Source organism: Aythya marila, assembly GCF_965140915.1.
Source record: "Aythya marila genome assembly, chromosome: 7".
Lineage (NCBI taxonomy): Eukaryota > Metazoa > Chordata > Aves > Anseriformes > Anatidae > Aythya > Aythya marila.
Genome location: NC_139048.1, coordinates 28,148,453 through 28,175,357, shown reverse-complemented (window position 1 = coordinate 28,175,357; position 26,905 = coordinate 28,148,453). Strand labels below are relative to the sequence as shown.

At 38.8% G+C, this 26,905-nt stretch overlaps 1 protein-coding gene across 14 annotated transcripts in view; it reads left to right on the top strand.

Moving 5' to 3' along the window:
• SHLD2 (shieldin complex subunit 2) overlaps positions 1-26,905 on the top strand; it is a 71,724-nt gene that overhangs the window by 41,283 nt on the left and 3,536 nt on the right. For 8 of the 14 annotated variants that reach the window (XM_082764450.1, XM_082764452.1, XM_082764444.1 and 5 more), the window contains 2 exons: positions 929-1,044; positions 1,447-3,917. In XM_082764450.1, coding sequence (XP_082620576.1) covers positions 929-1,044; positions 1,447-1,619 — 289 coding nt within the window. In that variant the 3' untranslated portion in view covers positions 1,620-3,917. Of the gene's footprint in view, positions 1-928; positions 1,045-1,446; positions 3,918-12,773; positions 13,104-26,905 lie in introns of those variants that run through there. The other 6 variants (XM_082764456.1, XM_082764455.1, XM_082764457.1 and 3 more) reach the window with 6 other exon arrangements.

Sequence of the window (26,905 nt, the reverse complement as noted above, 5' to 3'; positions counted from 1 at the left end):
TTTGCCTGTCAACTAACAAAAGAAAACATGTAAATCACTAGAAATGGAGTAGGTCTAAAACTCATAGGATGAAATTGGTAATTAATAGAGAAAACATCTGGATGCATGGTTTTTCGCGTATATTTATTTTGCTTATACAAGACATCAGATAACTTAGCAACTTGACTGGAGCAAGACAGCTTTTTATTTATTTATAAAAGTGTTCAGAAGACATGGACTTCTATCACTTCATGTGCAGACAACTCTCTTTTTTATTCAGATCAGGACAAGTGCTACTTGTTAGGTGAATTTCTTCCAGATCTGGTATAGGTTATGTTCGCATGTTTAGGTTTTTGCCCTGAATATTATCAGAAAAAAGTATTGGAATACAAGACTGAGCGTTTCTCAAGTTGACTGATAAGGTTCGGCTTTCCATTGCTATTACAGTTCCTTTTTACATTTATCTGACCTGAGAAATTTGTTTCTTAAATGAAGGAAGATTTTTTTAATTTTAGCAATTAAAAGCTCTATCTTCAATCCACTTTAATCTCGAGAAGTGAAATTCAGGCTTTAGCAGAAACATCAAATGTTCAGCTTCATGACATCTTGACATGTTTATGCTTTCAGGAATTAAAAACATCATTTGGTGCAGTTCGCATCGTCTTTCAGGAAAAAAGCTGATGTTGCTTAAAGGATTGTTTTTTGCAGTTGTCTCGAAGTAAGGCTTGCTTAATAGCTTTAAAGTTATTTTTAACATTGTGTAGTGAAGTTCAGTATATATCAAGCTCATTACAGCTCTACAGATTTGACTGGTAAGAGCATACAGATTTTCTAGTTCCTGATATGTCTGAGGGTAGTATTACATCATATTACTTTAATTTAGAAATGTTACTTAAACCAGAAAAAATATTGCAGCTAACTTCAATGAGTCTTGTGTTTTCTTACCTAGGCCTGCTTTGATGACAGTAGAAGATAGAGGATGTGAAATTAATATTCATGTGGTGTCTGAATTGATGGAAAAAATCTTCCTCAATATTCCTGCCGACTGGCTGAACAGATCAGTAGGTACTGTTTCATGAATTGTGGTAGAAATACTATGGGCAGCAAAGTTTGCTAAATATTCAGCTACTAAATGGATTTCTCATAGAAAATAAAATCCCTTAGAAGTTTTTAGAAATAGTTGCCATACATTAATTATGTAAATTACTATAATGGTGTTGTATCAGACAGGCTTCCACTGATGATACTTCAGTTTGGATTATTGAGGTGGTGTATATGATTCACAAGCATAGTTTAATGAGAAGCACTCTGCATATTGCTGTCTTAAAGTGATGAAAACTGAAATCTAATATCCTATTTGGATGTTAGATTACATTTCCAGTAATTCAGTGTAGCTTTCATGGATGTAGAACTTAAATGTTAGATGCTATTATGAGAGTATGAAGTAAATTGTTCTGTCTTTTGCAGTTCCTTCCTCAGATATAACGTACAGCACAATAGTAGCAGATCTGTGTCATTCACTGCTAGCAGATACAGAAGCATTGTACTTCTTGGAAATTAAGAGCCATTTTGTGCTAGACGAAAACAGCTATCCTTTGCAAAAGGATTTCCATCTGCTAAATTTTCACCCTGATCTTTGAAGCATTGACCTCTGCCACAACTGAATAACACTGTAAAAACAAGATTGCAAGCAGAAGAAAGGTTAATTAACTCAAGGAAGCAAATATTTTTTAAACTACAAGAAGGATTTTTGCATTTAACTTATTTCCCCTCAAAAAAAAAAAAAAGGACTGGTATGGAATATCTGCTAATTATGTATACTAGTGCTGTAAAACTGATGAATTGTCATAAAATGTATTTTTATATATATATTTTTATTTTAATAAACTCCTGGTGGTATCTGTTTTCTACTCTCCAGAAAAGTTTTCTAGTATTAAGAGACTGAATTTTTCAGATATGGCATATTGGAGGAAGATGGTCACAATTTAGTAGCATCATTGTAGTTAAAAAGACTTTCATCCTGTCTGTTACATCTTTGCGCTTTACTATTCTATTGTGATTGCTTTCTGTCTTTTAACAGAAAGATTTCTGCTGCTCTGCGCCAGGATTATTGCTGTTTGTTTTCTCTTAAAATAGCTCTCTGAGAATCTAATCTTGCGTAGCTAGAAGTTATTGCATCAGTTTGAGTGGTCTTAAACAGTTTCAAATGTATAAATTTTATTTGCCAATGTTGTTTTGACATTCGTAGTGGGCTTCTCACCTTTTTGGTGAGGCTACTCTGCATGGTGATGCAATGCACTGTAGTCAGGCCTGATAACATCATTGTCAATTCTTAGGTCGTTTTGGGTTACATCCAAATAATGGGTTATCATTTGTGTGCAGAATTCAAAACCAAGAATTGAAATTTACTAGTCAAAATAACTAATCCTGGTGATCATATTTGTCTTCCTGTTTGTTCTGCTGAATGTTAACTAAATTGGAAAAAACATTTTTAAGAGGGGGCAAATGGAGTTTCAGCCCACCAGAGACAAGGTCTTCTGTTTGTGTTTGGGGAAGGAAAAAATACAGTTTCTTTTTTCTACCCTTGTCTCCTTTGTGTTAAATGATCAAAGGTTTTCTGCCCTTTTGGGCACAAAAATAGCCTTTTCCATAATGTCCATACACTAATGAAAGATTTTCATGAGGTTATGAAGGGCAGTGGAAGCTTCTCTATTTTAAAGGTGGTTTTTTTTGTCTGTTTAAAAAGCCCATTTCTAAGTTCAAATATAAGACCAAGCTGATTTGCCTGTGTTCACATTCTGTAACTTTTATTATTGTATCAGTGAGAATTCTGGAAGTGTCCTAAGAGACTTCCTGCCCAAGTTGTGGCACTTTAACTCTGTCCATTTCAAATGTATAGTGTCACTTTAACAAATACACATTCTGCACATTCCAGCCTTGACCAGGATCAATTTGTTTTCTCTGCTTCTCAGCTGATGCTGTGATTATTCATGCTTCTCAACTGCTTCATATGAAAAAATAGTTTTGATTTCTAAGAGAAAGTTTATCTCTAGAACAGCTTAGATCAAGCTGAGAGTGTAATGTTTTGTGGAGCTACATGTTGTACTATAGTCTAACTTTCTGGTTCATTTTCTATAATGTAACATGTATCTTGTGGTGTGCATGTCTAGGTCTTGTTTCTTACCTTGGCCTTTAGAAGTGAAATTTTTACATAGTCTTTTATCTATGAAGTTGTATTTACTATACTTCAGGGTTATCACCAAGATGTCTTAGTTTAGAATAGAGGATAAAGGTATTCATTTTCCCATCTTTATGATCCATCTTTATGATTTTTGTAGTGTTAGCAACAAAAGCAAGGAGTCAGGCCTCCAACTAGGAATATATATTTCTTAAATATTTGTCTTTTTTTTTTTGTTGTTGAACTTTGACATGTCTGCCTCCTGGTTTTGGAAATGTACATAGCTCATTATCTGGGAAGAAACCAAATACTGTGATTCTTGCTGCATTTGATGGGCCTTTACATATGGGTGATTTCCTTACTTCGGTGGTGGTTGTTTAGCCCTCTTGTTTTGTACACCAGAATGATAATACTGTGTTTTTTTTTGTGGCTGCTTGGGTGGAGGCTTTCTTCTAGCTTCAGTGAAGTTGAAACTGACGTGGAAAAGGCAGGCATAAGCACTGGAAGAGATATGTAGAAAAGGTAAGCATGATCAGCTGCTGTAATGTTGCCCTTAAGCCTTCTGAAAAATAGGAAGAAAAGTCATAAATCAATTCAGATTGTTTTTAAATGTCAGAACACTCAGTCTAAACAATATTCTCTCACAAAACAATTTTCTAAAATGTATTGATTTAAAAATATGTTCACTGTGCTTCTGAGACACCAAATTAAATGTTTGCATCTTTTACCTTATGATGGATTTTATTTCTTAAACTGGATATCTTCGTGAAATATTTGCTCAATGTATTTCACACCATTGTGTTTACAGTGAGGTTGACTGCATGTAATTACTAAATGCTGTTTGCAGGAACACCACGTGGCAGAGGATAGAGAAGTACTTAAAGACAATAGAGTGGTAGAATCAGAAGCACCAGTAGATCCTTCTAACAATAAGTAGTTTCAGCTTAGTTCAGTTGGCAGTTTCCCTCTGAAGTCTAATCCCTACTGGAATTAATACTTTTGAAGTTACAACAGATTGCTTTCAGTGAAAGGATTTTTTAATTTAATGTTAAATTATTTAAATTTTAATTCCATTTGGCAGCTCTAGGCGTTTTATGTGAAATATATTGGAGTTCTACTGCCTTTTCCACCACTTCCTTTTATTTGTGAATTTTAACTTTCACAGTGGTGGTACCCTTCAGCTAGAATGGCTTCTATAAGGAAGGATATCTTTTTTTTCCCAATTACAATGTGACTAACTTTGAGGCTAGTGTATCAGTCAGGGACACAATAGACATGGAGCTGTAGGGAGCACTGATGGGCACCCTAACTACAACAAACGGTTTACATGTACATCAAGAAGCATAATTGTGAAAGGCAGAAATAATAAGAATACTTAGAATTTCCATAGGGCCTTTAGTTCCCAGGCTCTTGAATTGTGCACCAGCTTTAATTACTGGTAATTAACCATCATGAAAGCTTTTTGAGGTAATAGTTAATGTTATCCTTATTTTATAGGTTGCTTAATATTTGGAATTCCTCCAGATTCACACTTAATGAGATAATAATTTCTTCCCACAACCTACTATTGGCTTTGAACTGGTATTTAGTTCTTAGCTTTAGCTTGCTATGGAGATGTGACTGTTTCATAAAAGAAAATGTACTCTGTCATGAAGTATCCTGTGGTGGATTTATTCTGGGAGCTATTTGTCAGTTTCCTTTCAAAAGAAAAGTTGGGAATGGAAGAGTAAGGGCATCCAGAAGGGAATGGGTCTCCAAGAAATGTTTTGTCGTGGTTTTCCTGATGACTGTTGTTGAATGCTTTATGCACTCTGAGTGGCCAAGGTCACAATCCAGAACTGGTCAGCCAGTAATACTACAGGTATAAAACAGTCGGGGTTAGAGACAGGGCCAAAACAGAGAAGAGGAAAAAAAAAAAATCTTTGAAAGCTGCTACATTTGGTGCCTTTAGGACCTAGGGAGAAAGGCAGCTGAAAAAATAAATAAAAGATAGCTGTAACCTAATTAAGGAACCCTAGTTTGTGGTTCCTACTTAGTCCAGGAAAACCCCTGACACTGTAGCTAACCTTGATATTCTTCATAGAGAGTCAAGCCAAGCTTCCAACTAAGTTTATCTGTTCCACCAGTCTCTTTCTAAAGCAGTGGAGCCTGTGAGCTTATGAAGTACTGCTACAGCTTGTGCAGAACATGCTGTGCAAGATAGACTTTTACATACTTTGCTCTTTTGCTGGGTATTTAACTCCTTGACAGACAGGGACACAATGCATTTGCTTCCTCTTCAGGGTCTTCTTACAGGTCTTCTCTCAGCAGTGTTATAGTATGCCTACTGATATGACAGTGCACATAGGTCTGCGTATCACCAATTCTGCAGAACTGTTTCTTTTTCTACCTTACATTTTTAGTTTTGCTCACAGTATGCTGTAACCATTGGTTTTCCCTAATCATAATATTTATGCAGGCTGTAGCGCCACGTGCTGTCCAATGTTGGGCTTTGGTGTGCATTGATAGAGTGACACAAAGTTCTCTTAAAGGTGACTTTTTTTGGTATGGAACTGAATGCAGAAGATGTCCTATGGCTTTTAGATGACCTTTCCTGTTTCACAATAAGAATTTCAGAGATACTAAGTCTGCTTTTACTGTAACATGTTTGCATAGCTTATTTTTGCTAATGTAAATTGCATTGAAAAAGTTAACAGTTACTGCTGTTCTAAGGAAAAAAAAAAACACAGTACAAATGTTCCTTTAGCTAGACTTCTGTTAGTAAGGACCAAATTCACAGATGTGTGCAAGGCCTACAGAGACTTTTTTTTTTTTGCAGAGATGACTTGTGAAGCTCTGGGTCACACGGGTTTAGAGCTTTCTGGGGTTAATGTCTGGCTTGTAGTTTTGTATACCACCTACCCTTGGTAGTAATAATCTAGACTCTGTAGCTTTGACAAGGCCTTGTGAGATTACTTGTGTACACATGCAAAGTGAACTGTTCACACAGCTGTAGCGATGAAGAACAAATGTTGCTCAAAGGCAAAACTAGTTTTTATTAATTTTTAATAGGTGTTTTTTCCTAACTTTCAGTCCCTCTGGAATAGAGAACAGATTTAGACCAAGCATAATGTAAACCAAGTATAAGAAGTATAAAGCAAACAGGGAGGGATTGCTAACCATAGATCTCTGTAGGCAGAAATGTATCACGAAATTTGGATGAAGTGTAGAAAAGCCCAAAATCATATATAAAATAATATAAAATATAAATATATTAAATAAAATATAAAAATCACAATTATATAATATATGTATAGGATTATGTGATTTTCTGCATAATGGCATAGGTATATATAATGGCATAGGAATTATGTCATATTTAACATAAATCTAATTGATACAGCCTTATGGGATTATAAATTTATGTCAAAATTGGATCTTTGTTTGGGGAGTAAATAAAATCTGTTTATTTTAACTTGTGATTGTTTCTGCAGGTACATAGATCTAAAACTTTTGTGTATAGTAATGACAGATTTACAGATGCCATCCCACGCATTTATGTTAAAACAAGCAACAACAACAACAAAAGTAATTAAGCAATGGTGCCTAAAAATCTGAGTCTATTTAGTGAGACTAATGAGATTTTGAGGATCAGGGATGTCCCAAGAATATCCTGACGGTAGGTGAAAAAGAATAAACTTTTCAGCTAATTAAGTCCTTATTTTATCCGTGTAAGTGATCCCCTTTTTGTACAGCCTCTGGGGGCTGCAGGCAGCTCGCAGTTCTTTGGCTCCCTCTGGTGGATTGCAATGTGCAACCACTGCACAAGTCAGAGCTAAGTGACTGACCCAACTTCTGTCAGACTGAATGAATCAATATGATCACAGAATCCACTGGGAAGCCATCATAATGCATAAGGGGACTTTGTATAAAAAGGCACCGTGCCTATTCTTGCACTGCTTTTGCAGCAAACAGTGATATTTTTGCAAATTGTCCTGCAAATAAATCAGTGTCTTGTGTGCATCAAAAATAAATTATGATATGTCCTCAATACACATAATACAATCGGGTTTGGCCCTAAATGCACCTAATTCCAAATGATATCAATGGACTTTGGCCTATCCATAAATCCTCAATGCTAAGGATTATTTCGTTGGAAAATAAATCAGGAACAGTGTTGGTATCAAGAAGAAAAAAGTGCCACATGGGCAGTATCATAGCAGCTATGTGAACTATTCAATTGACAGATATATATATATTTTAATATTTTTAATTCAAATACTAAAAAAAAAAAAACAACACCCTAGGTTAGTGCTTAGCCAGACGAACAAGCCAACAGAGGTAAGTGCTCACAGGAAGGGCTGAAATAAGCAGATGTGGGCAGGCTAGCAATTACTGGAACTGTCTGCTGCGGCCAGAGTGCTGCACACTGTCTGTTCCTGTTGCTTACTTAAGGTATATATTCTAAAAAAAAATTCAAGAAATACAGGAAGGGTACAAGTCGGTCTTACAAGCTAGCAAGAATCAGTGTCATTCCCACAGGCACTGTTTCTTCACTTTACTGAGAAGGGTGGTGTCTGAATGGTTGAAAGCAATTTCTTTTCCCTTTTTTCCCCGCCAGAAGCCAAGTAAACCATTTCTATTCCTGTCCTAGCCCGAGGTTCAAGTTGTACATTGTGCATTGGAAATGCTAACCTGAAGCATTCCTGCCTACTGTTATCCAATTTACTATGTACTTTTGGTTGTATATAAGTTGCTTTTTAGGACTTGAGTTGATACCTTTTTTGCCATACCAACCTAACTTTTCCTCAGAGAATGAATGAGATCTCTGACAACCTGCTTGTGTACTTGGCAACCAGGGGCTAAAGGATGTGAGAGAGTTAAACATTTTCTTAGGATTTCTGAGGCCTATGAGTCAGTATGTCCATGAGCAAAGGTTACATAAACTAATAGATTAGAACAAGATTTAGTTGCATAAACACTGTTACTGCATTTCAATCTGTCACAGAGTCAACCCTGCACATTATTGCAGGCAGAGCTAGCCTTGGGTTTACAGTCCATCCTGCTGGACTCCCTCTGGCACTGGTCACATGTGAAATAGCATTACTCCCTTCCTGTGGGGCTGTTCTGAAATCTGTGTACTTCACAGGTCTTACCTGTGCATGCCATATCTAATACACAGTACTGTTGCTCCCTGTGTCTAATTTGGAACATCACAGTGTATTGCTCGCGTAACAATTTCCTCTTTCATTTAACCAAGGACCATGCCTCTTGTGAAGGTAGACCAATAAAGGCAGCCGGAGACTGTCTAAAGCCCCTTCAAATTCCCCCAACTTCCCTGAAGTATGTCCTCTGTCTCCCTTCCTTCTGTCATACTCTCCCCCAGCATATCCTGAATACAAGAGGCATCAGGAAGACCAGTATAGGAAGGCATGGGGCGGAGATGGGGGTGGGTAAACTGGCCAAGCATGTTACCAAGGAAAGGGAGGCTAGATCAGCAGTGTTGAATGGGCTGGAATCAGTCCATAGGCCATCTGACAACTGCGTTATGATGACCGTAGGCTAAATCAGTTGGGAATATTCCAGGTCATGAGAAAACAAAGCCTTTCTTGGAGCCGCAGAGCTGTTTCTTCAACGTGGGTCAGAGTCAGAAATTATTTTCCCAAGCTGCTTTCTTCTTGTACAGTGTTTTCCTTGGTGCTTTCCCCAGTTTCTTGATACTATTTCCTCATTTTACATCTGGTTACTGAGGCATCCAAGTTCAAATCCTTATTTAGATGTTTAACTTGGTCTAAGACGGTTAGTAGAGCTAACTGTCTATACAGCAGGCTTTGTTCATAGCACTCAGCTCTGGGTACAAGCTAAAACTCAGAAGGCTGCAATACCTTTGTTTGTTGTACAAAGACCAAATAATTCTTTGAATTATATTTGTGAAAGAAAACTAAGGAGGATCACTATATGAATGAACGTGCTTTTGAAAAGACTTCAGATCCAAGTTTGCAAGGCATAAAACCGAATGATTGGGCTGCTCAAAGTGTAATGTTTTGTCCTGTGGTGTGTTCTTTTTTTTTTTTTTTTTGTGGGAGCCTGAGAGCAACAAACAGGTGGAAGACAAGCAGCAGATAGAGAGTGAAGCTAAAAGTGATTAAAACTCTCAAAAAGAACAAAGCCCTTATTCTGTGAAAGGCAGCTTAAAGCTACCCTGAAACTGGCTTGAAGGGGTTTTGCTTTTTTTTTTTTTTTTTTTTTTTTTTTCTTGCGTGTATACAATTATTTACTGCTTGTTCCTCCTGGATATTGAGCGATTGCAGAGAACAGGGGAGATGTTCTGGTGGTTGTGCATTGGGGCAAATGAGGTCTGGGCAAAGGATAAGTGAGAGCAGAGTGCCCATGTGACTGTCCCTTGTTTTTAGATGAGATTTTAGGTTTCACATCATGAAATAATTTGTTTACAGCAAAACTTGTTTTAAGGAGGGATCAGCATTCTTTGTAATCAGCTGTTGTTCTATTCATTGGATAAAACAAACAAAAAAGCAGTGCTGGGTAGAGATTTGCAAAGTCTTTGAAATATGAGATTGCTTATATCAGCAGGGTGCCTTGCAAACTGCCAAGGTAAAAGAACTTGGCTGCTTTGTTGAGAAACCTGCTCTCAAATCCAACATGAAAGAGAAAGGAGATGACATGGCTCAAAAACACCAATTTTCACAGCACTAAAAAGCCTGACAGCTTTCAAAAAGATTAATCCCCCAAAGAAGAGTACCACATCTATGCTGCTCCTTGAACAAAGTCACGTCAGGAGCATTAGGGCATTATTACCAAGAAAGATGAATGTAGATGACCTGCCAGATTTCATAATGACTTTATGAAACCAACAGATGAGATAAACCCACAAAAATCATCTTCCTTTTTACAGAAAAATAAAGTTAGAGAATATAGGCTTATTCAGGGGCCATGCTGGCTACGGCTGGGCTGTCTTTGCAAACAGCTCAGCTTCTTAGAGAAACCCTGCACATGAAAAGAATGCCTGTAGTTTCAGGTGTTTCTAATAAGGGAAGCATTTCTATATAAAAGGCATTGCTTTCTTGTGTTCAGATGGTTTAATTTGGTAAATTATCATTGAATTACAGCTGTTGGAGGTGTGTAATTTTACTTTAATTTGAAGTTTTTGTGATATTGTTCGTCTGACAGTTGCTTTCTCTAAAATTCTATTTTTAAAAAATTGTGCTGCCTATGTCAAATAGTAGGTGATGGTCAGTTCCATGCTTTCAAACAGTCCCACTTACATTTTATTTGCCTACAGTGCATGTGAAAACAGACACTCTTCTAGCTCTGGTACTGGACTGGCTGGTACTCATTCGGGTTGGCATGAGCACTCTCCTGGATAAACACTGGCAAAAACTAAAAATCTGGCACTGCATACGGGATGCCAAGTTCAGTAAGAGGTTAGCAGTATCTAGAGTGGAGAGCTGCCAGCAGGTTTTGTGCATAGTGGAAGTTAATTTTGGCTATGATTTTGAAGGCTCACTCAGACTGTACTGAAGCGCTGTTACTCTTCAGAAACCCTCAATATTTTACAATGGCAATGTCTGAGACCTGATCCAAATTGGCTGTGGCAGATGACATTCAGGCAATTGAGCAGTGTTGCCCACAAGACAGCATACTGTTCCCGGAGGGCTACATTATTGTCATAAGCTAGTACATATACCAGAAATGCATTAAGCTAAAATTGGCCTGGTTGCAGGTGCAGCTTCACTGGCTTAAGTGGCTTTGAATCATCAGACAGCAAATATCAGCCTTCCAGGGGTTGCGTACAGAGTCTGCAGACAGAGAGAGAGGAACAAACTGCAAGCAGCATTTTGTGAGTCAGCTCAGAAGGGCACTTCTGAGTGGGTTCAGGAGGGGGTTCTTCACAGAGAGGGTGGTTGCACACTGGAACAGGCTCCCCAGGGAAGTGGTCACTGCACCGAGCCTGTCTGAATTTAAGAAGAGATTGGACTGTGCACTTAGTCACATGGTCTGAACTTTTGGGTAGACCTGTGCGGTGTCAAGAGTTGGACTTGATGATCCTTAAGGGTCCCTTCCAACTCAGGATATTCTATGATTCTATGATTCTTCCTTTCTTCCCAGGAGAAATCCACAAACATTGTCTGGATTTATTCTAATGTATCTAAAGATACAGTAGGCTATTGACTTCTCAATTTCCTTTAACTGTGAGCTTGGTTAAAGAAAGAATAAATTGTGCAAACGTGGGTTTGAGACATCTTTGTGCCTTTTCTTATTAAATGGAAAGTTAAAGCTATATACCCCTCACAATGTTATGGGTGTTATATGTAACCCCTTAAGGTACAAGTTCATCACCACTATCTTTCAGTAAGCATGTTTTATGCTTTCAATAAAAATAGTCAGCCTTGCTGGACATACCAATTCCAGGATGAGTAAGTTATGATACTTCATCCTGTGGAGGGTTTAAAGAAAATGTGATGGCATCAGCACATTTTATTGTGTATGTTCTTGGAATATTGGACAATTTGCAACAAACTTTGAAAATGCATTTGACTGGAAGGGTTGTGTGCTGAATCACTTCACAGCTGGCATCTATGGAACAGTGCTGGAATATCTGCAAGTGCCAGAGTGTTTCTCATCACTGGCTTTCTGTTGGAATAGAAAGGAAGTAAAATGCTGTGAAGTTGTACTCTCCCCATAGCACTCACAAAGTCCTATACCACTGTGGGGAGATCTGCTTGGACATGATCCCGGGCTACCAGGAACACCAGTAAGAGTGCTCAGGAACAGAAGGGTTCAAGGAACTTCTGTTTTTCCAGCCTTGTCGGATGCATAAGGTCAGCACAAGCTGCTGACTTGAACTGCCTACTCTGCTTCATTATTGTAATAAACATGGCAAGTAAAATGAAGTGGCCGGAAAGCTGCTGCTGACCTAGGCATAGCTGTTAACTCCTGAAATGCTTTCTGACCTGCAGCCTAAAGGAGTAATTGCACATTGTGTGTGTGGAGAGGTCTTTTAGGTGCAAAGCCTGGCTTCACATGGACATTGACTTTGTTTTTGTAGCCTGTTTTGAAGACTCGAGAAGCACTCTTGTGTTCACAAAAGCATTAGGTGGGGGGTCTTGGTCCCCCTTTCCCAGCTGAGTGAGGTGTGATGGGAGGGTACTAGGTGAAGACCCAGGAACAGACTGAGAATGTGCTGTGTGTGTGTGGCTTTGGTTGACTTACTTTTTTAATGTTTTGGATTACTTGAAGCAGCGAGTGTATCCTACTGGTATTTTTACATTTCCGTGAGGGTTGAAATTGAACACATGCAGGATAGCTTGGTCCAGGTGCTGGCTTCTTCGTATAGCTTTTATCATTTTTTCTCCCTATCATTTATATTCCTTTCCCTCTGCTCCTCCTCTTCCTGCCTCTTTGCCTCCCCTCCCTGTGCTTCCCTGGCGGCATTGCCGGCTCTGCACAGGCCCAGTTTCTCTAATCAGATGAAGCTGCAGGATTATCTCTCTCCCTCCCTCCTAGGCTCCATTTTATTTCCTTTCCAGCCAAGGGGGGAGGCAGGAAGGGGCGTCACCTCTAGGCGTAGGAAATCCCATCTCCCAGTCTCCTGCCTTTGATGCTCTCTAACAATCCCCCCTCCTTCTTAAATGCTTACCTTAGTGTCAACAGCATCAGGCAGATCAAGGAGCCCAGTTTCTAAAGGAAATCTGAACTCTTTTGGCTTTCATTCTCCTTACATTTCTGAGCATCAATTTCAAATCCCCTCCAAGTAACTTGGGCAGGGAAGCTGGATGCGCAGTCTCTGAGTAGCAGGAAGGTAAGGACTACAGGAGTCAGGCACTGCCCGGTCTCTCGCCTCCTGTAAGGACACCGAATCCTCTCCGTTTTGCCAGCAGGTCTTTGAGAGTAACAAAGCAGATGAGGGGAAGGGAGAGGAGCTGCAGAGAGACAGACCCAGGCTTCTGTAAGTGCTGTGTTGGCAGTAGGGGACTGAAATAGCTGGACTTGAAAAGCATAGGAAATTGTAGTTTTTAGTTCTACTAAAAAAAGGGACCTAGGCTCTGAGCTTTGATCAAATTTAATGTCGTTGTGTAGAAGGTGTTTTTCTGTGGTCGTGTCTTTAACTTAGGTGTGTATGTGTATGCCTTTTAGCATGTGTTTGTAGAATATACTTGTTACTATATTTCTAGATTTTGTATAGCTTTAAATTGTTACTGTTTGTACTAATCTGGTTTCTTTTTATTTTCCATAAAGTATAACATGTCTTTTTTAAAAATTCCTAAGATGTTAATATCTGATACCGAAAGAAAAACTGAGAAATATTTCAGTGTCTTCTGAATATCAGCTCTGTTTTTATGCTTTACTAAATAGATGATCAATCACTATTTAGGATGACCAATAAAATTTTCTCTCAAGTTTTCATTTTTTTTTTTTTTAAGTTGAAGGTTTGATTTGGTTTGGCTTTTAGTTGTCGTTACAGTCAACATTTTAAATCAGAAACCGTAGCAGAAGACTGTTTCTTCTGTATGTTGTGGATTACAACCTGTGATTAAATGTAAGAGTTTGTGCTGGTGCTCTTCTGGATTTTGGGGAAGAGGTTTAAAAAGGAGAGGGAAAATGAGCAGTTACTTCTGCTTAGAGAACTCTAAGCATGACAGGTGACAGAAGGTGCCAACTGCATAAATATGTAATATGTTGAACTTGTGCCTAAATAAGATGGACCATATAAAGATCAAAATCTATCTCTTTTCTAGTGACTCTTATTTCAAAGTAATCAGCCAATACAAAAATATCAGTGATTTCCTCACCAAGATGTTGATTAAAGCCTGCCCATAGTTTTTTGCGTGTTTAAGGTTAAGCATGTGTCTGAATGGTTGCAGGACCAAGATTGCAGTAAGGTCCGAGCTCAAAGACCTCTGCATGGGGTCTATGTGTAAAAAATTAGGTCTGGGGAAGGTTTCCTTTATGATGGTGGCTTTGTTGAGGGCTTCATGTTTTCTATGTCATGGCTCAGTCACTCCATAAATACAGTTCTCTGGTTCTGTTGATTTTTGTCACCCATGTGTTTTATCTTAGCTGTACTCGTACTCTATCTAGAAAGTTGTCGTTGGAGTCTAGATGTTGGCACTTAACTAGGATTGCATAAACAACAAAAGCAGTAAATTCTGTACAGCATAGTGGTACTTGGGCTGGTTTACATTACCAAATCTCATAATTCCCCTTTAGTTAACCGCTCCAAATCTGCATTTTTCCTTCCATGATAAACTACATGTTCTCAAAATCAACTTTGGAAAAAAGAATGTATGAGGGAGAGTGCAACAGACATAAATTGTTCCTTATGATCACTATAGTTCTAAAGTTTAGTATTCTTTCTGTTTAGAGCAATGGCAAAATTACGTAAATCAGAGGTAGCTTTAAAACACTCCAGGTGAGCAGAAGTATTTGCTGCATCAGTGAGATAATGCTATACCTGTCGGCAGGCTAGTTAGTTCTGTGCAGAACAGCAGCAGAATCCTCTTCCCTCTTCAGCAACTCTTCTGGAGATTACAGGCTGAATTTTACATTCCTTTCCCCTATATTTAATGTTTTTAAAATGAAAACGGAGTGTGTTTGATGGATCCCTTGCATTTGTGTTTGCAAGCAGTTTTACACCTTGTAGGAGAATGCAGTCCAGGAAAGAAGCTTTCAATGGGTTTTATGAGCACTAGCCTTTTGGTGAATCCTTGCAGTTTCCTTGTACAGGAATAAGAAAAATACAGAGGAAGAGAACGGGAATAAAAAATTAGCCTTTGCAAAAGAGGATTTATATTCTAAGTTACTCTGCACATGGGTATATAGAAAGTAGTGTTTATGATAACACCTGACGCTGCTTGTATTTCCCTAGTAGGAGTTCATGTTGATGTCCTTTCCTAAGATAACATCACTGATGCTTACTTGAACGTACATGAAGAGTAGTCAGGTACATTTCCCAGGGAATGCTGATTTTTTTTTTCTGTAAAAGCAAAAAGAGCAGGGGGAATGAAAAAAGGAGTACAGAGGTTAGGAGTATCTGCAGGAGGCATACAATGAGAACACAATGAGGGATACTGAGAGATTTTCGATGAGGCATTCTTTGGTTAAGATCTTCGCAAGATTTCTTATGGATGCATTAAAACTATTGAATTAATCTGAAGCTACACAGCTGATAGTTCATATATGTGTTAAGGATCTTCCTGCAGCAATACCCTTCATTTCTTTAGTAGGTTGTTGGAAAGGTGGTCTTTCCTTTACTAAAGCTGTTAAAGATCTTCAGAATGAAGTCCCACTTAGGGCAATTACATTCAGCAACAGGAACCTCCAATAAAAACACTTGGGGACTGCTCAGGAATATATATTTGTTTAGAACATGGGAATAGGTACAGGCTTGCTAAATGAAATCCCCATCAGCCAGGTCTTTGCCAGCATGGTGTTCAGTGTGAGCATGAGCATGTGAGTTATTTCCAAGTGTCATTCTGCACCTACAAAGCATCGTAAGAAAGATCGCCTTTGAAATTGTCTGTCCCTCTTTGTGCATCTTTAAGCTGTGTGTCTTCACAAGTTATCACTTAACTCTTATGCACCATGGATTTGATATGAAACAGAGAAAGGAGTGGGAGTCTTTCTCTATCTGCAGAATATTTGCTAATTAAGCTTCAGCAAGGGCATACCTCAGTGTGCAAATGAAGGTTAATGGGATTGAGCAGATGTTAGACCTACATTTGGCTTGCAGAAGCTTTACTCCAGTCAACAGTGCATAAGACTGATGGAACTCAGTTCATCTAAGCTGAATTGGACAGCTCAGCTTCCTTTTTGACTCAAACTATGCGAACCTGAAGTAGAAATTGGAGAGACAATGGCCAAAACCATCCTAACTCTTCTGAACTGGATTGTTTCTAGGCTTTTAAAAATATTTTATTGCTTCTTGCCAAGGATCTGCTAGGATGTTCAGAGTTTGTGACTGAGTGAATGTACAGGGTGGCTAAGTGTCTTAACATATTGTTAAGGGAAAAGATGTATTACATTCCAGCAGCTTTATTTGGTTCTGAATGGTCTCTAAACTGTGGAAAGAGTTAAGTGCTTTTGTTGATTTTGTAAGAAAAAAGGTGTTAACACACTGGAAAAAAAAATGTTTGGAATTCATTGCCTCTTTCATATGTATCACCTTGGCCATATAATACAGGGATCCCTTTTGCGGTTCCCTTCAAAACTCATTTTTGTTTTACCTTGTTTCAGTAAAAGCTGCAGATTCCACCCAACTGTTAAACAAATGGTTTAATATTGCAGAATGGTCACACATTTCAGCTTGAGACACAAGATGAGAAGCTTCGCATTGGCAATGACAGATGGAAACACAAAAGAATGGAAACAAAAATAATTGAATCATTCAGTTTTGAGGAGTCCTTGGGACCTCATCTACTTCAACTCCTGCTCAAAGCAGAGATGGCTGTGAGGCTAGATCAGCTTTTTAGGCTTTTGTTTACTGGGGTCTTGAATATGTTCAAACAAATGTTTGAAAAGCAAGTAATTTCTTTAACAGATGTCACAGTTCTTCATAATTGGTATCTTGTTGCTAGCAGATAACAGGAGATGCTTAACTGTCTAGGTGGTACAGGTGGGATCTTCCTCTACCCTGGTAATCACCAGAGCCTGCATTGTCTTGCAGTTCCTGGGTCACTCTCTTTATACCTCAATGTTTTGTGTTCCTGACATTGCTAAATGTTAATAAGTGGAGACTTCCACAGCTCATTTTGTGGTTGAGATTAGGGAAGAGGAGGGGACACTTGCTTTTTTTACACAGAAGGGTGTAAGTATACGTTCTTGAGGAAGTTCTTCATATGCTTGGATTTAGAAAATATTTGCAAGCTTTAGTCTGCTACTTTTCTGTGTCTTTTTTTTTTCCCTGTAGTGTTTGGTGTCAAACAAGCTTTGGATAGCATTTTGTGAGCACAAACCCCTCCTCTACCCAAGCTCCAATGCTTTTTTTTTTTTTTTTTTCCCTCTCAGTCCTGAGAGAGTAGAGAGATGTTCCCTGTTTAGACGTTTGTCTGCTTAAGTCTGATTAGACCACAGAGGAACTGGAACAGTTACTTTTTTTTTTGAGACATCACAGAATGGCATAATAACTACTATTTGTGATGAAATAACAATTTTGAAAAGGAAACTTATTCTTCAGTTCCTGCTCTACTCTTTGCTTGTATGGTTTCAAAGCTAGCATATGCTAGCTTATGCTACAGTAGGAAAAAAGGAACTTTTAGCAGTGTTAAAAGTATAAATGAATAGACTTCTTTTTAGTCCTTTTCCTTTGTGAACATGTGTATTACCACTTATCTGTCTGGAAAGAGATTGTCAAGTCTTGTCCAGCTTAAGTATATGGAAAAGACAACTTGCAGTGTGACTCAAAGCCTTAAATTTGTCACAGAATCTTCTGTAGCTCCTGCTGGAGATTTTCATGAGAATAATCATCACAGTAAATGAAAGCATGCAAGTGAGTGAAGCTCTGCAGGACAACATGATCTCCAGTTGTCAGCTTTGCTTATAAAGGTATAATGAATCTACTTAAAGTAAATCATTGCTGCATGATGTAGCTGGTACTAGCATGCATATCATATATCTTATATGATATATAACATATACATGATCCTATTTGAGAAATTACATAGGTTTTAGTGACATAAAACTGCTGTTAATAGTGGTTTTATATATTTGGAATCCTTAAGATTATTTGTCCTGGCCTGATGCTGGGAAGAGGAGGTGCTTTAAGCAGATGCTTCACAGACACACATAGTAGCTGAACTGGACCAGTTAGATGAGTTTTCTGCAAGTGCAATAAGAATTTCATGTAAAGAGATGCTCTGTTTATTTGTTTCAAACCAAATATTCTGAAAGAACCCACAGAATATCTTCTCAATGTCTTATATTTAGTGCCTTTCATCCTGGGATTTCAGAGTGCTCTGCAATCATGAATTAAGCCTTAAATTCTTACATCAGGGGCTTCTGTATCTAATCCCTGAGTCACGGATGAATAAACTGAGTCACAAAGTGAGTGACTTGCTCAAGGTCATACAATTATGTCAGTAGACAGAAGCAGAAGGCAATTGTTTCCTCTTTCTAATCATATCAATTCTTATTTTTATTATATAGAAGTCAGTTGTCTTGCTCTTTTAGGAGGCTGGGCATATCAGATAAAGGGTCAGCTGTGTGCTTGGGCCACCACCTTCCAGGCAGCACAGAGCACACATGTAACTGTCCATCAACTCACGCAGGTTGTGACAGAGCTTTAGGTGTCAAATGCATGTTAATTTGTCAGGGTGGAGTGTCTTAGTATCTTCATGCTCTTCTTAATCAGAAGTAACTAACCACAGTGCTGAATCCTGAAGTTAAAGCTAGGATATCCATATGGCAGGGAGGCTAAGCCAAGCTGAGTTCATCTCTTTCCTCTATCTGTTCCCATTAGGCTTTCAAGCAAACAGCGGAAATGATTTGAGTATTTTCTAGTGCGACACATGAATTTACAAGGAGATAGTTTAATCACTTAGCCAGTTTGGGTGATTTTTTTCACTGATGTGTGAACTGCTGGCCTCCTAAGCAGGTTGCATTAATATGCAGCTGTACTCCCTTGCTGTGAGACTGGAAGTAGGCTGTAGCTGGACTTCTGATTTTCTGTATGATTATGATGTGATGCTTCACAAGCAACCGTGATCCATGCAGTTTGCAGGGTTGGGCCTCTGGTGGGTAGAAGCTTGCTGAACAAGCCATAGCCATGTGTTTTTACACAGTTGCAGATCAGTGGGTTTGCTCTGGAGGCATGCTGTTTGCAGCTGAAGAGTGGACCCAAAAAGGGAGCTCTGAGGAGGACGAGTCATTTGATAGCAGACTGACCCTGACACCTCCGAATTCATACATGTGATGAAATAGGTTTTGATCCTCTGCAATGAAGAAGAAAAAGTTCGCTCACATCTGTCTCTTTGAAATAAAACCAAATGTAGATAGGTCATTGCAAAATCTGTTCATTAAAGATTAATTCCTAAAGAAATTATGAAATATTTTTCTCATATGACTTCTGCAATAGCAGCGGATATCAGTAGCTAGCAATTCTTACTAGCATAGGTTTGGCACTTGAATTAACAGTTTCATTTTGCATAATTCTGTTCTGCTTCAACCAACAAGGCAATTTTATTAATGTGCCACTTCTGTAGGCACAGTGTTCACTGTAAGTATGATTCTATGTCACTGTTGCCTGATCTCATCATACTTGATGTTTTTTTTAAAGCCCCAGCTGCTGAAACCATCTGATTCCATGAGCATATCAGCATATTCCATTCGTAATTTAACAAGTTCTAACTCTTTTGACTGAAAAGGTGAGCCTTGAAAAATTGAACTGGCACTATATTAACAGTAAGCATCAAGCACAACTGTACAGTATCTCATGGTGTTTTAGCTCTGTCAGGTTGTACAGTGGAATAGGTCTGTGTGTACAAGGAGATACAGTGGCAGTAATGTTTGCATGTAAGTTTATTCTAAAAAGTACCAAAATCCTAAGCAGATCTTTAACATTGTTTCTGGGACAGATGATGAAACAAAGAAAGGTGGTGAAGAGGACGCAGGCTTGCGCAATGCATTGTGTGGTGGTGGTGGCGGGGCTGCATCCCAACATGTGCCTCCCTTGTGATACCCCTTTCTGGTTTCCCAATAAGTTGTTTATAGCCCAGTGTGAATTCTCCTTGGGAATTCCACTGAAATTATCATAAAAATAGCCTCCTTTTGGTTCATACTTCTCAGCCTTATCTCCCATGGCAATCTCGTTTTAGAATTTAGACTTCCCAGCTCTTCTTTCCTGGCTCAGACTTTGCCAAGGCCATTTCAGCCTTTTATTTTTCTTGGGCTTGGTTCTGAATGTTGATTTACTGCCTCTAAGTGCTTAAATTCTTTCAAGTGTGCAGTGATGTAAACAACTTTGTAGCCTGCTGGTATCTAGGGTTCAGCCTCGGGCTACTGAATTTCTCTTTCCTGATCCCATCTAACAGCTGAGTTTTACCCACTTCAGAGGATAAGTACATTAATAAGAACTAAGACTGATTCCCAAAATAACATGCAGCTCGCTTTTACAACTGTTTGTGGCGGAACTCCCCAGAAGGGCTACGGGCTGTGCCTGATGTTTTTAAAAGGGAATGCTCATCCTCTTATGTGACATTTTTGTAGGTAATTGTGGACACACTGGTCTTGTTATGTTGCCTGGAGGCGTACGTATGAACAAATGTTTGAACCTGCTTATTTCTGACATGGTAATTATTTAATTTATCTGCTGGTGAGGTCACTGGTGACAAGGCTACCCGTGGTAACTTTAGTGTTTGGGAGAAGAGGTCTCTGCTTGGATCCTACATAAGGAAATAGCTACGGTTCAGCAATTCCAGTAAAAGGGTACTCCTTCTTGTTGCCACACACAGAGGTGTCTGTCCAGACTGCTTAGCTTCAGCTGGTAGAAAGACAAAGTCAGGGCTGAGAATTTTAAGCTGAGTCTGACAAGCAAAATGATAATTAACAGCAATGAAAGAGAAGCTGTGAATAGTCAGTTTATATGAATATAAAATATATGTGATTTATGCTTTAGATGTGATGAGTACTGAGTGTCATAACTCTTCTGCTCTTGTGTTTTCTAGCCTGTCAAATGTACTCTGCCTCCTACAAGGGAGCTCTGGTGATCATCACTGTCACCAGTGCTCCTTGTGGTGCAGGGGAAGCAGCAATGTACTGTCAGAACTGAAAAATAATCCCATTCACATACGCAGTATGTACTTGTCTGTTGTGTGCATATGATGGTATTTGTAGATACCCAGATCAGTCTGTTTTCTAGAACTGACTAATACTTGGAAGAATTACAAGATGACACAAATTACTAAGAAGAAGGTATTAGCAGATTTAACTGAGCAAGACATAGTCAACATACAATGCCATTCCAAAATGGAAAGCCTAAGGGAAGATGATGGATTACAGGTTAAGTAATTGGGGTCTCAACCTGATTCTGTATTAATCTAGGTGCATTGATTTAGTTGTATTTACAGATTTTAGATAAAATCCTCAAAGTTCCTTGATGAGGAAGATCTTTTCCCCTTTTCCAACTCCTCTGTTTCTTCCTTTCCCTTATAGCTTACCAAAATAAAATAACAATTAAAAGGACAAAAACTAATCCCAGACACTTGAATCTTTAAGCTTTTTAACATGGCTAATCCTGTTTTGCCAATGCCTTTTGAGTGGTTTGACTCTCCCCCACCCAACAAGTGATGCTAATGATTGTTAATGGACTATTTCTTCAAGGGGGGTAAAGGAAGGAAGACTCATAGGTTTTATAAAGTATTATCAAATAGCACGTCAATCTTCATGTAAATGCAGAACAGGTAGATCTTTCTTACCTTGTTCAAGTTATCACTAATTTGCAGTGTGGGCAGGCAGGACCAAATTTTTAGATACAACCATACTAAAACTTATAATTTTGTTGGTATGAGTCTCTTTAAAATTATTATAGCTCTACAGGAAATTAATGTTTTATTAGAAAACATTTCTTTTTACATAATTTGCCTATGGTAAACTCTATCTCAGAAGTTCAGTTGTAGACACTAACAATGAGGATGCATTGCTTAAAATTCCAGGCCTGAAGAGAACACAGTGTGAACATGCTGCATTGCTTCTGATGCACAAGGTAACTTGACTATTTAAGCAGAAGTTGAGTTTTCTGTGTGTGCTGCATTGTGTCTCAGGCAATGTTTATGGCTAACTGACAGCTGTCACTTAGGTTGGAATGAAAGTCGCCTTATTTTAAAGGCTAGTCTTGCCTTTTCAAATTTATAACCATGGTGTCTGTAATAAGATTAAACAGAGTTAAGAACCTAGATACAGCAGCCTTCTATTCGAGTAAATCTTGTAAGTTAATTAAAATCACACTATTCCTCTGGTATAAAACATGCATGTGTTTGTCTTGTAGAATGGTGCTATTGCAGAAATTCTGTGTTTCTCTTATGCAGCGGATTATTATACAGGTTAGCAAGTGCCAGTGCATAGTGGGGCCCTGGAATGATACAAAGGAAGTAGTGAATTTCTTGCAAAGACCTAGCAACCTCTTAATGTTTTGTGTTTTCTTAGAAAGTGCTGCTGCTTACCATGGAAGGGTCTTGTCTAGTACCTGCAATTAACAATTGTCATCCTAAACTTTTGGTATGGATCAAATCACCCAGCTCTTCCAAATTCCACATGTACTTATTAATGCTCTCAGCTCTGTAGCAGACCCTGTTTTTGTCATTTATTTTGTAGTTAGATGCTAGTTTTAAAAACAGAACATTAGATGACAAAAGAATTTTCTTCTGATGCTTCTAAAAAATAGCTTTTTTTTTCCTGATTGTAGGACCAGAAAGGCCAATGCAGGGAAGAAAGCAATCACTAGCACATAAATGATGCAGGAGCTAAATATGATCATACTGAAATATCGTGTGATATTACATATTACATAAAAGCTTGGTCTGTATATTGACATGATCATAAAGAACTACTCTTCTTTTTATATCCAATTGTTTGTTGTCAAAATTGTACTTAAAAGTATGTGCATGCAATATAAAAATGCTGAAGAATTTGAAAATGATATTTAACCTATCATGGAATATTTCAATTGGTGACATACATGGTATTTAATACTCTGAGACTGAATTTCCTAGTGCAGTAAATAGGTCGCAACTTTAATCATAAGTCATAGCAAAATACACATTTGTTGCTTTAAAGTAGTTCAGTGGAATTAGTGAAAGCAGACTAGATCCCCTCATAAGCTATCTGAAGCTAAGCCAAAAATAGTGGATGTTAATTCCATTTCTATCCTAATCCTTTCTCTGCTTGTCTAACAATTTTCTATATATTCATAGCAGGGTGTTTGTCTCAAAGTTCATGCTTTCTTGTTTGCATATTCAGGTGCAGATTTCCTTTGAATTTTCAAATGAAAATCTCAGCTCATTTCAGAATATACTATAGGTATTTTTGAATATGATTACTGTCCTAGAAATGAAGAATTTCCTTAAAACAAACAAAAAAACCAACAAAGTTAAGCAAAGCAGTCTTCACCCAATGTGTGTGAAGTTCCAGGTCTGTAAGTACCCAAATCAGCTGTGTTTGTGTTCATGTTTCACACGGGTAATCCATTTCCTGGTTAGCTGGAAATACACAAAAGACACAAAATGCAGTGGCACTGCATGACTATAAAATTGTAGCAGAGAGGTTCCTCATTTTGATTTTTATTTTGCTTGCTTTTTAAACAAGCATTGCACCATTCTCAGCACCTGTCTCCAGCTCCTCCCTGGTAAGCAATAAGTGTTGGTGTACACACCTAGACACATCTGCTCCTTCCACTTCTCAGAAGCCATCAGCTGGATGCTGTCTGCCTGTACTCATGTAGGAAGGATGGTATCTCCAGTGTGTGTGCATGCGTTGTTGTGCCACCTCTTCTAGGGAGGCTTATGTACATGTGAGTTTTTGCATGCTCTGGGGAATCAGCTCCAGCATTGTGCATGTGAAATGAAGATGTTTGGGAAGGCAGGTACGGAATTGCATGTAATTTCCAAAGTCTTAGGAAGAAAGGCACCACTTGTGTGGGTTTCCTCTGGTTGCAGTGGTAAGTGTTTCTTCAGAGGGGATGGTCTTTGTTTCCTTCCTCTGCTGCCATTAGTGATCAGTGCAGCTGGATGTTCAGCTGGATTGATGATCTGATGTAGTGAGTGCTGAGCCAGTTTAAAAAAAAAAAAAAAATCTGGGTCAAGAAGCAGATGGAGTTTGTGACACAGTTGTGTGCACACTCACGCTAATATGAAATGTAGTGGGAACACTTGGCTGCAGCGGAGGTGAGCAAAGGCCAGGTCTACCAGACGTTTGTTCTGTATTGCCTTTTCCAGAGCTCCATGTGGGCGCGTCTATCTCACAGCCCTGCCTGTGTCAGGTGGGCAAAATGTACTGGTTGTGTAAGGGCTTGTAGGTCTCTCAAGAGTAGGAAGGGAACAGGCAGTAGAGGGGGGAAAGCAATAGGTGGCCTATAAATGGGGAAATGTTCAGGCTGTGTGTGAAAATGTGAGTTTGGATTTCAACATGACAGAGAAGTGCATTATTGTGAAGGAAGCTGATTCATCTTGTTTCAATGGGGCTTTGTTTTTTTTTTTTTCACTTTTTTTTTTCCCCATCCTTAGCTATGTCCTAAAGTACCTGGTGAGGTGCTGTTTTGCTGAACTAGTGTGTGCTCATTGGTTTTTAAGGTCCAAAAGTCATAGGGTAATAGTTACATTTGTGCTAGCATGGAGGAATGTTTGTGTATCTGAGCAAAGATAACATTCAAATGGCGTTGATACCTCTTGATTATGCTGTTATATATGTATTGGTACATGTGTAAGATATGTAGCATTGGCCCATGTTTAGTTATAATTTCAGCTGCAGTAGGAGTCTATATGGGTGCGACAAAAAATACGACTCTCGGGTGTTCTCTGAAGGTTTCATTGCAAACATCACACAAGATGTTTTCAGTGATGTATACTTGGACTGTTTCATTCAGGAGAATGTTTCTGCTTCTCATTCAGATGATGAATCAAACTGAAATTTGCATCAGCTCGTTACACAGGTGTCTGCAGAAATGCTATGTAAAGCACAGATCTTGTTACCTGTGTATGCATACACATTTAAATCTTGTCAACTTTCTGAGAGAGCTCTTTAAAGCTTCCATAGCCTTATAGCATTTACAGCAGGTTATGTTTGAAGTTTTCTTTTGCTTGAGACTCAATATTTGTTACAGGATATTCTTTAGTAAATGTCATTTCATCCAAGTGTGTGAGAGCCTTTGCAGGTGTTATCTTGTAAAGAGATTAAATATAAGGTCTTCACCTTGCAGACAGCTATGCTCTGGTGTTTAATCCTATTGACTCCTTTGAACTCTATGTGGCAGACTATACCCATAGGTGTAAGCGGCTGCAGGATAGATAACATTCTGGAGGAGGGGATGAGGGAAGTATTTTAAAACTGTCCCTTTCCCAGCTCATGCTTCTCTTCTAAGTGTAGGGGGAAATTTTGTGGAGGCTTCTGAAAAACTCATAGAAATATAGCAATAGCCAGCCTGGCAAGAAGTGATTGCTCTTGACTGCAGCTGCACTCAGCAGCGCCTCTAACCCAGGAATCTGACATTTCATACCTAGAAGAAAATATGCTTTTGTTGCTGGCGTTTGTGGGGGTGTTTGTTTTTAATGTTGGCATCTTTGGATGCCACCAGTTGGTGGAGTCCCACAGGCCAGAGAGGCTACGTGACAAATAGAGCAGGCTTGCTGTGGTTGCAGTCCATAACGAGTTTAACTTCTAACTGAACAAATATGAATGAAGGAGGGGAAATTGCCTTTTTTGGCATACAGTTTTGTCCAAATTTGAGCAAAGCCTAATGCTAAAGGATATTGCTGCCAATCGCAAGTCCATGCTACAAAGTGCATGTCAAGACTCTTCTCAGAGAAGTGATTCTACCCACTGTTACTTGAAATGTTGTCTTGCTCACAGTAATTTCATTATGAAAAATAGCCAGCCCAGGTGGATCTCAAGTGATGGGAAATTTGCAAGATGAACTGCTAGCTTGCTAAAGTTAGCAATGAAAACACAATCACAAGTGTAAGCGCTGATGGCTGTTTGGATCAGCAGAAGAGCACTTGGTTTGTAGATGGAGCAAAAGGTGTGCTCTTTATCAGTTACGTTGGCAGTTGACTCTCTGATCCTGTAAATATCATATTAAAAGAATCATGTTAAAAGCTCCTCACTGAGAGGTTTGAATGTGCTCCCTTGCTGGTCTCTTGGTGTTATGAGTGAACTTGCATGTTATGTTTACAGAGTGCTTTTGTCCTCCATGTGTACATAGCTGTCTTGTTCCATGCACTTGTTTCCTCAGTGAATATGGTTCACAAGAAATTGTGAGCTTTTTCTGTAGGAGTTCTGCTAGGGATGCAGAATGTATAGAGCAGCTCATCTGGTGGAAAGCTTCTGAAAATGGTAACTTGTGGCTCCCACCATACTTTGACACAGCAAATTACCTAGCTGTACTTGACCTGGAAGCTTTATCTGAAGCAAAGAATTAATGCTCAAGATTTTTCTGCTCAACGGAATGAGCTTGATATGTATGTGTCTGTGATACAGGTATACTTCCAGTATTTGTATAGCAAGTTATTTTAATATGCAAGACATCTGATGCTGAAGGAATGTGAGTTGACTACTCACAGTGGAAAACCTGATTCAACTGGAGAAAAAAAAAAAAAAGGGGACTACTAAATCTGGGTAGATTCAGAAACTGACAACTTCTCCTAAATGTGGGTGTGTTAACACACACTAACAGTTTGGAAGGGTAACAAAAGGATAGTATGCTAATCAGTTGACGCAAGTGTTTTCCAACACCGGCAGTGGCTGCATGCGCTACAAATAGGACAGAACTGATTTTCCATCCAGCTCAGTGGGTCTTGGGGGAGTATCACCTCTGGCCTTTCACTGGATGATCCCTCTTTGCTGCCACCTCCTATCATGTCAGTGGTAAGCTAGAAGGCATGAGAACCATGCTGTGGGCCAGGTGGGTATCTTCGACCTATGCTCCCCAGCTTACCGGTTCTGGGAACACTGGCACTGACTCTACACCAACTTGGCAGGACTCATCTCCTTTTGGTGGTCAAAATGGTTTTGCCCACGTCTTCTGTATGGGAACTACTTGATAAAACA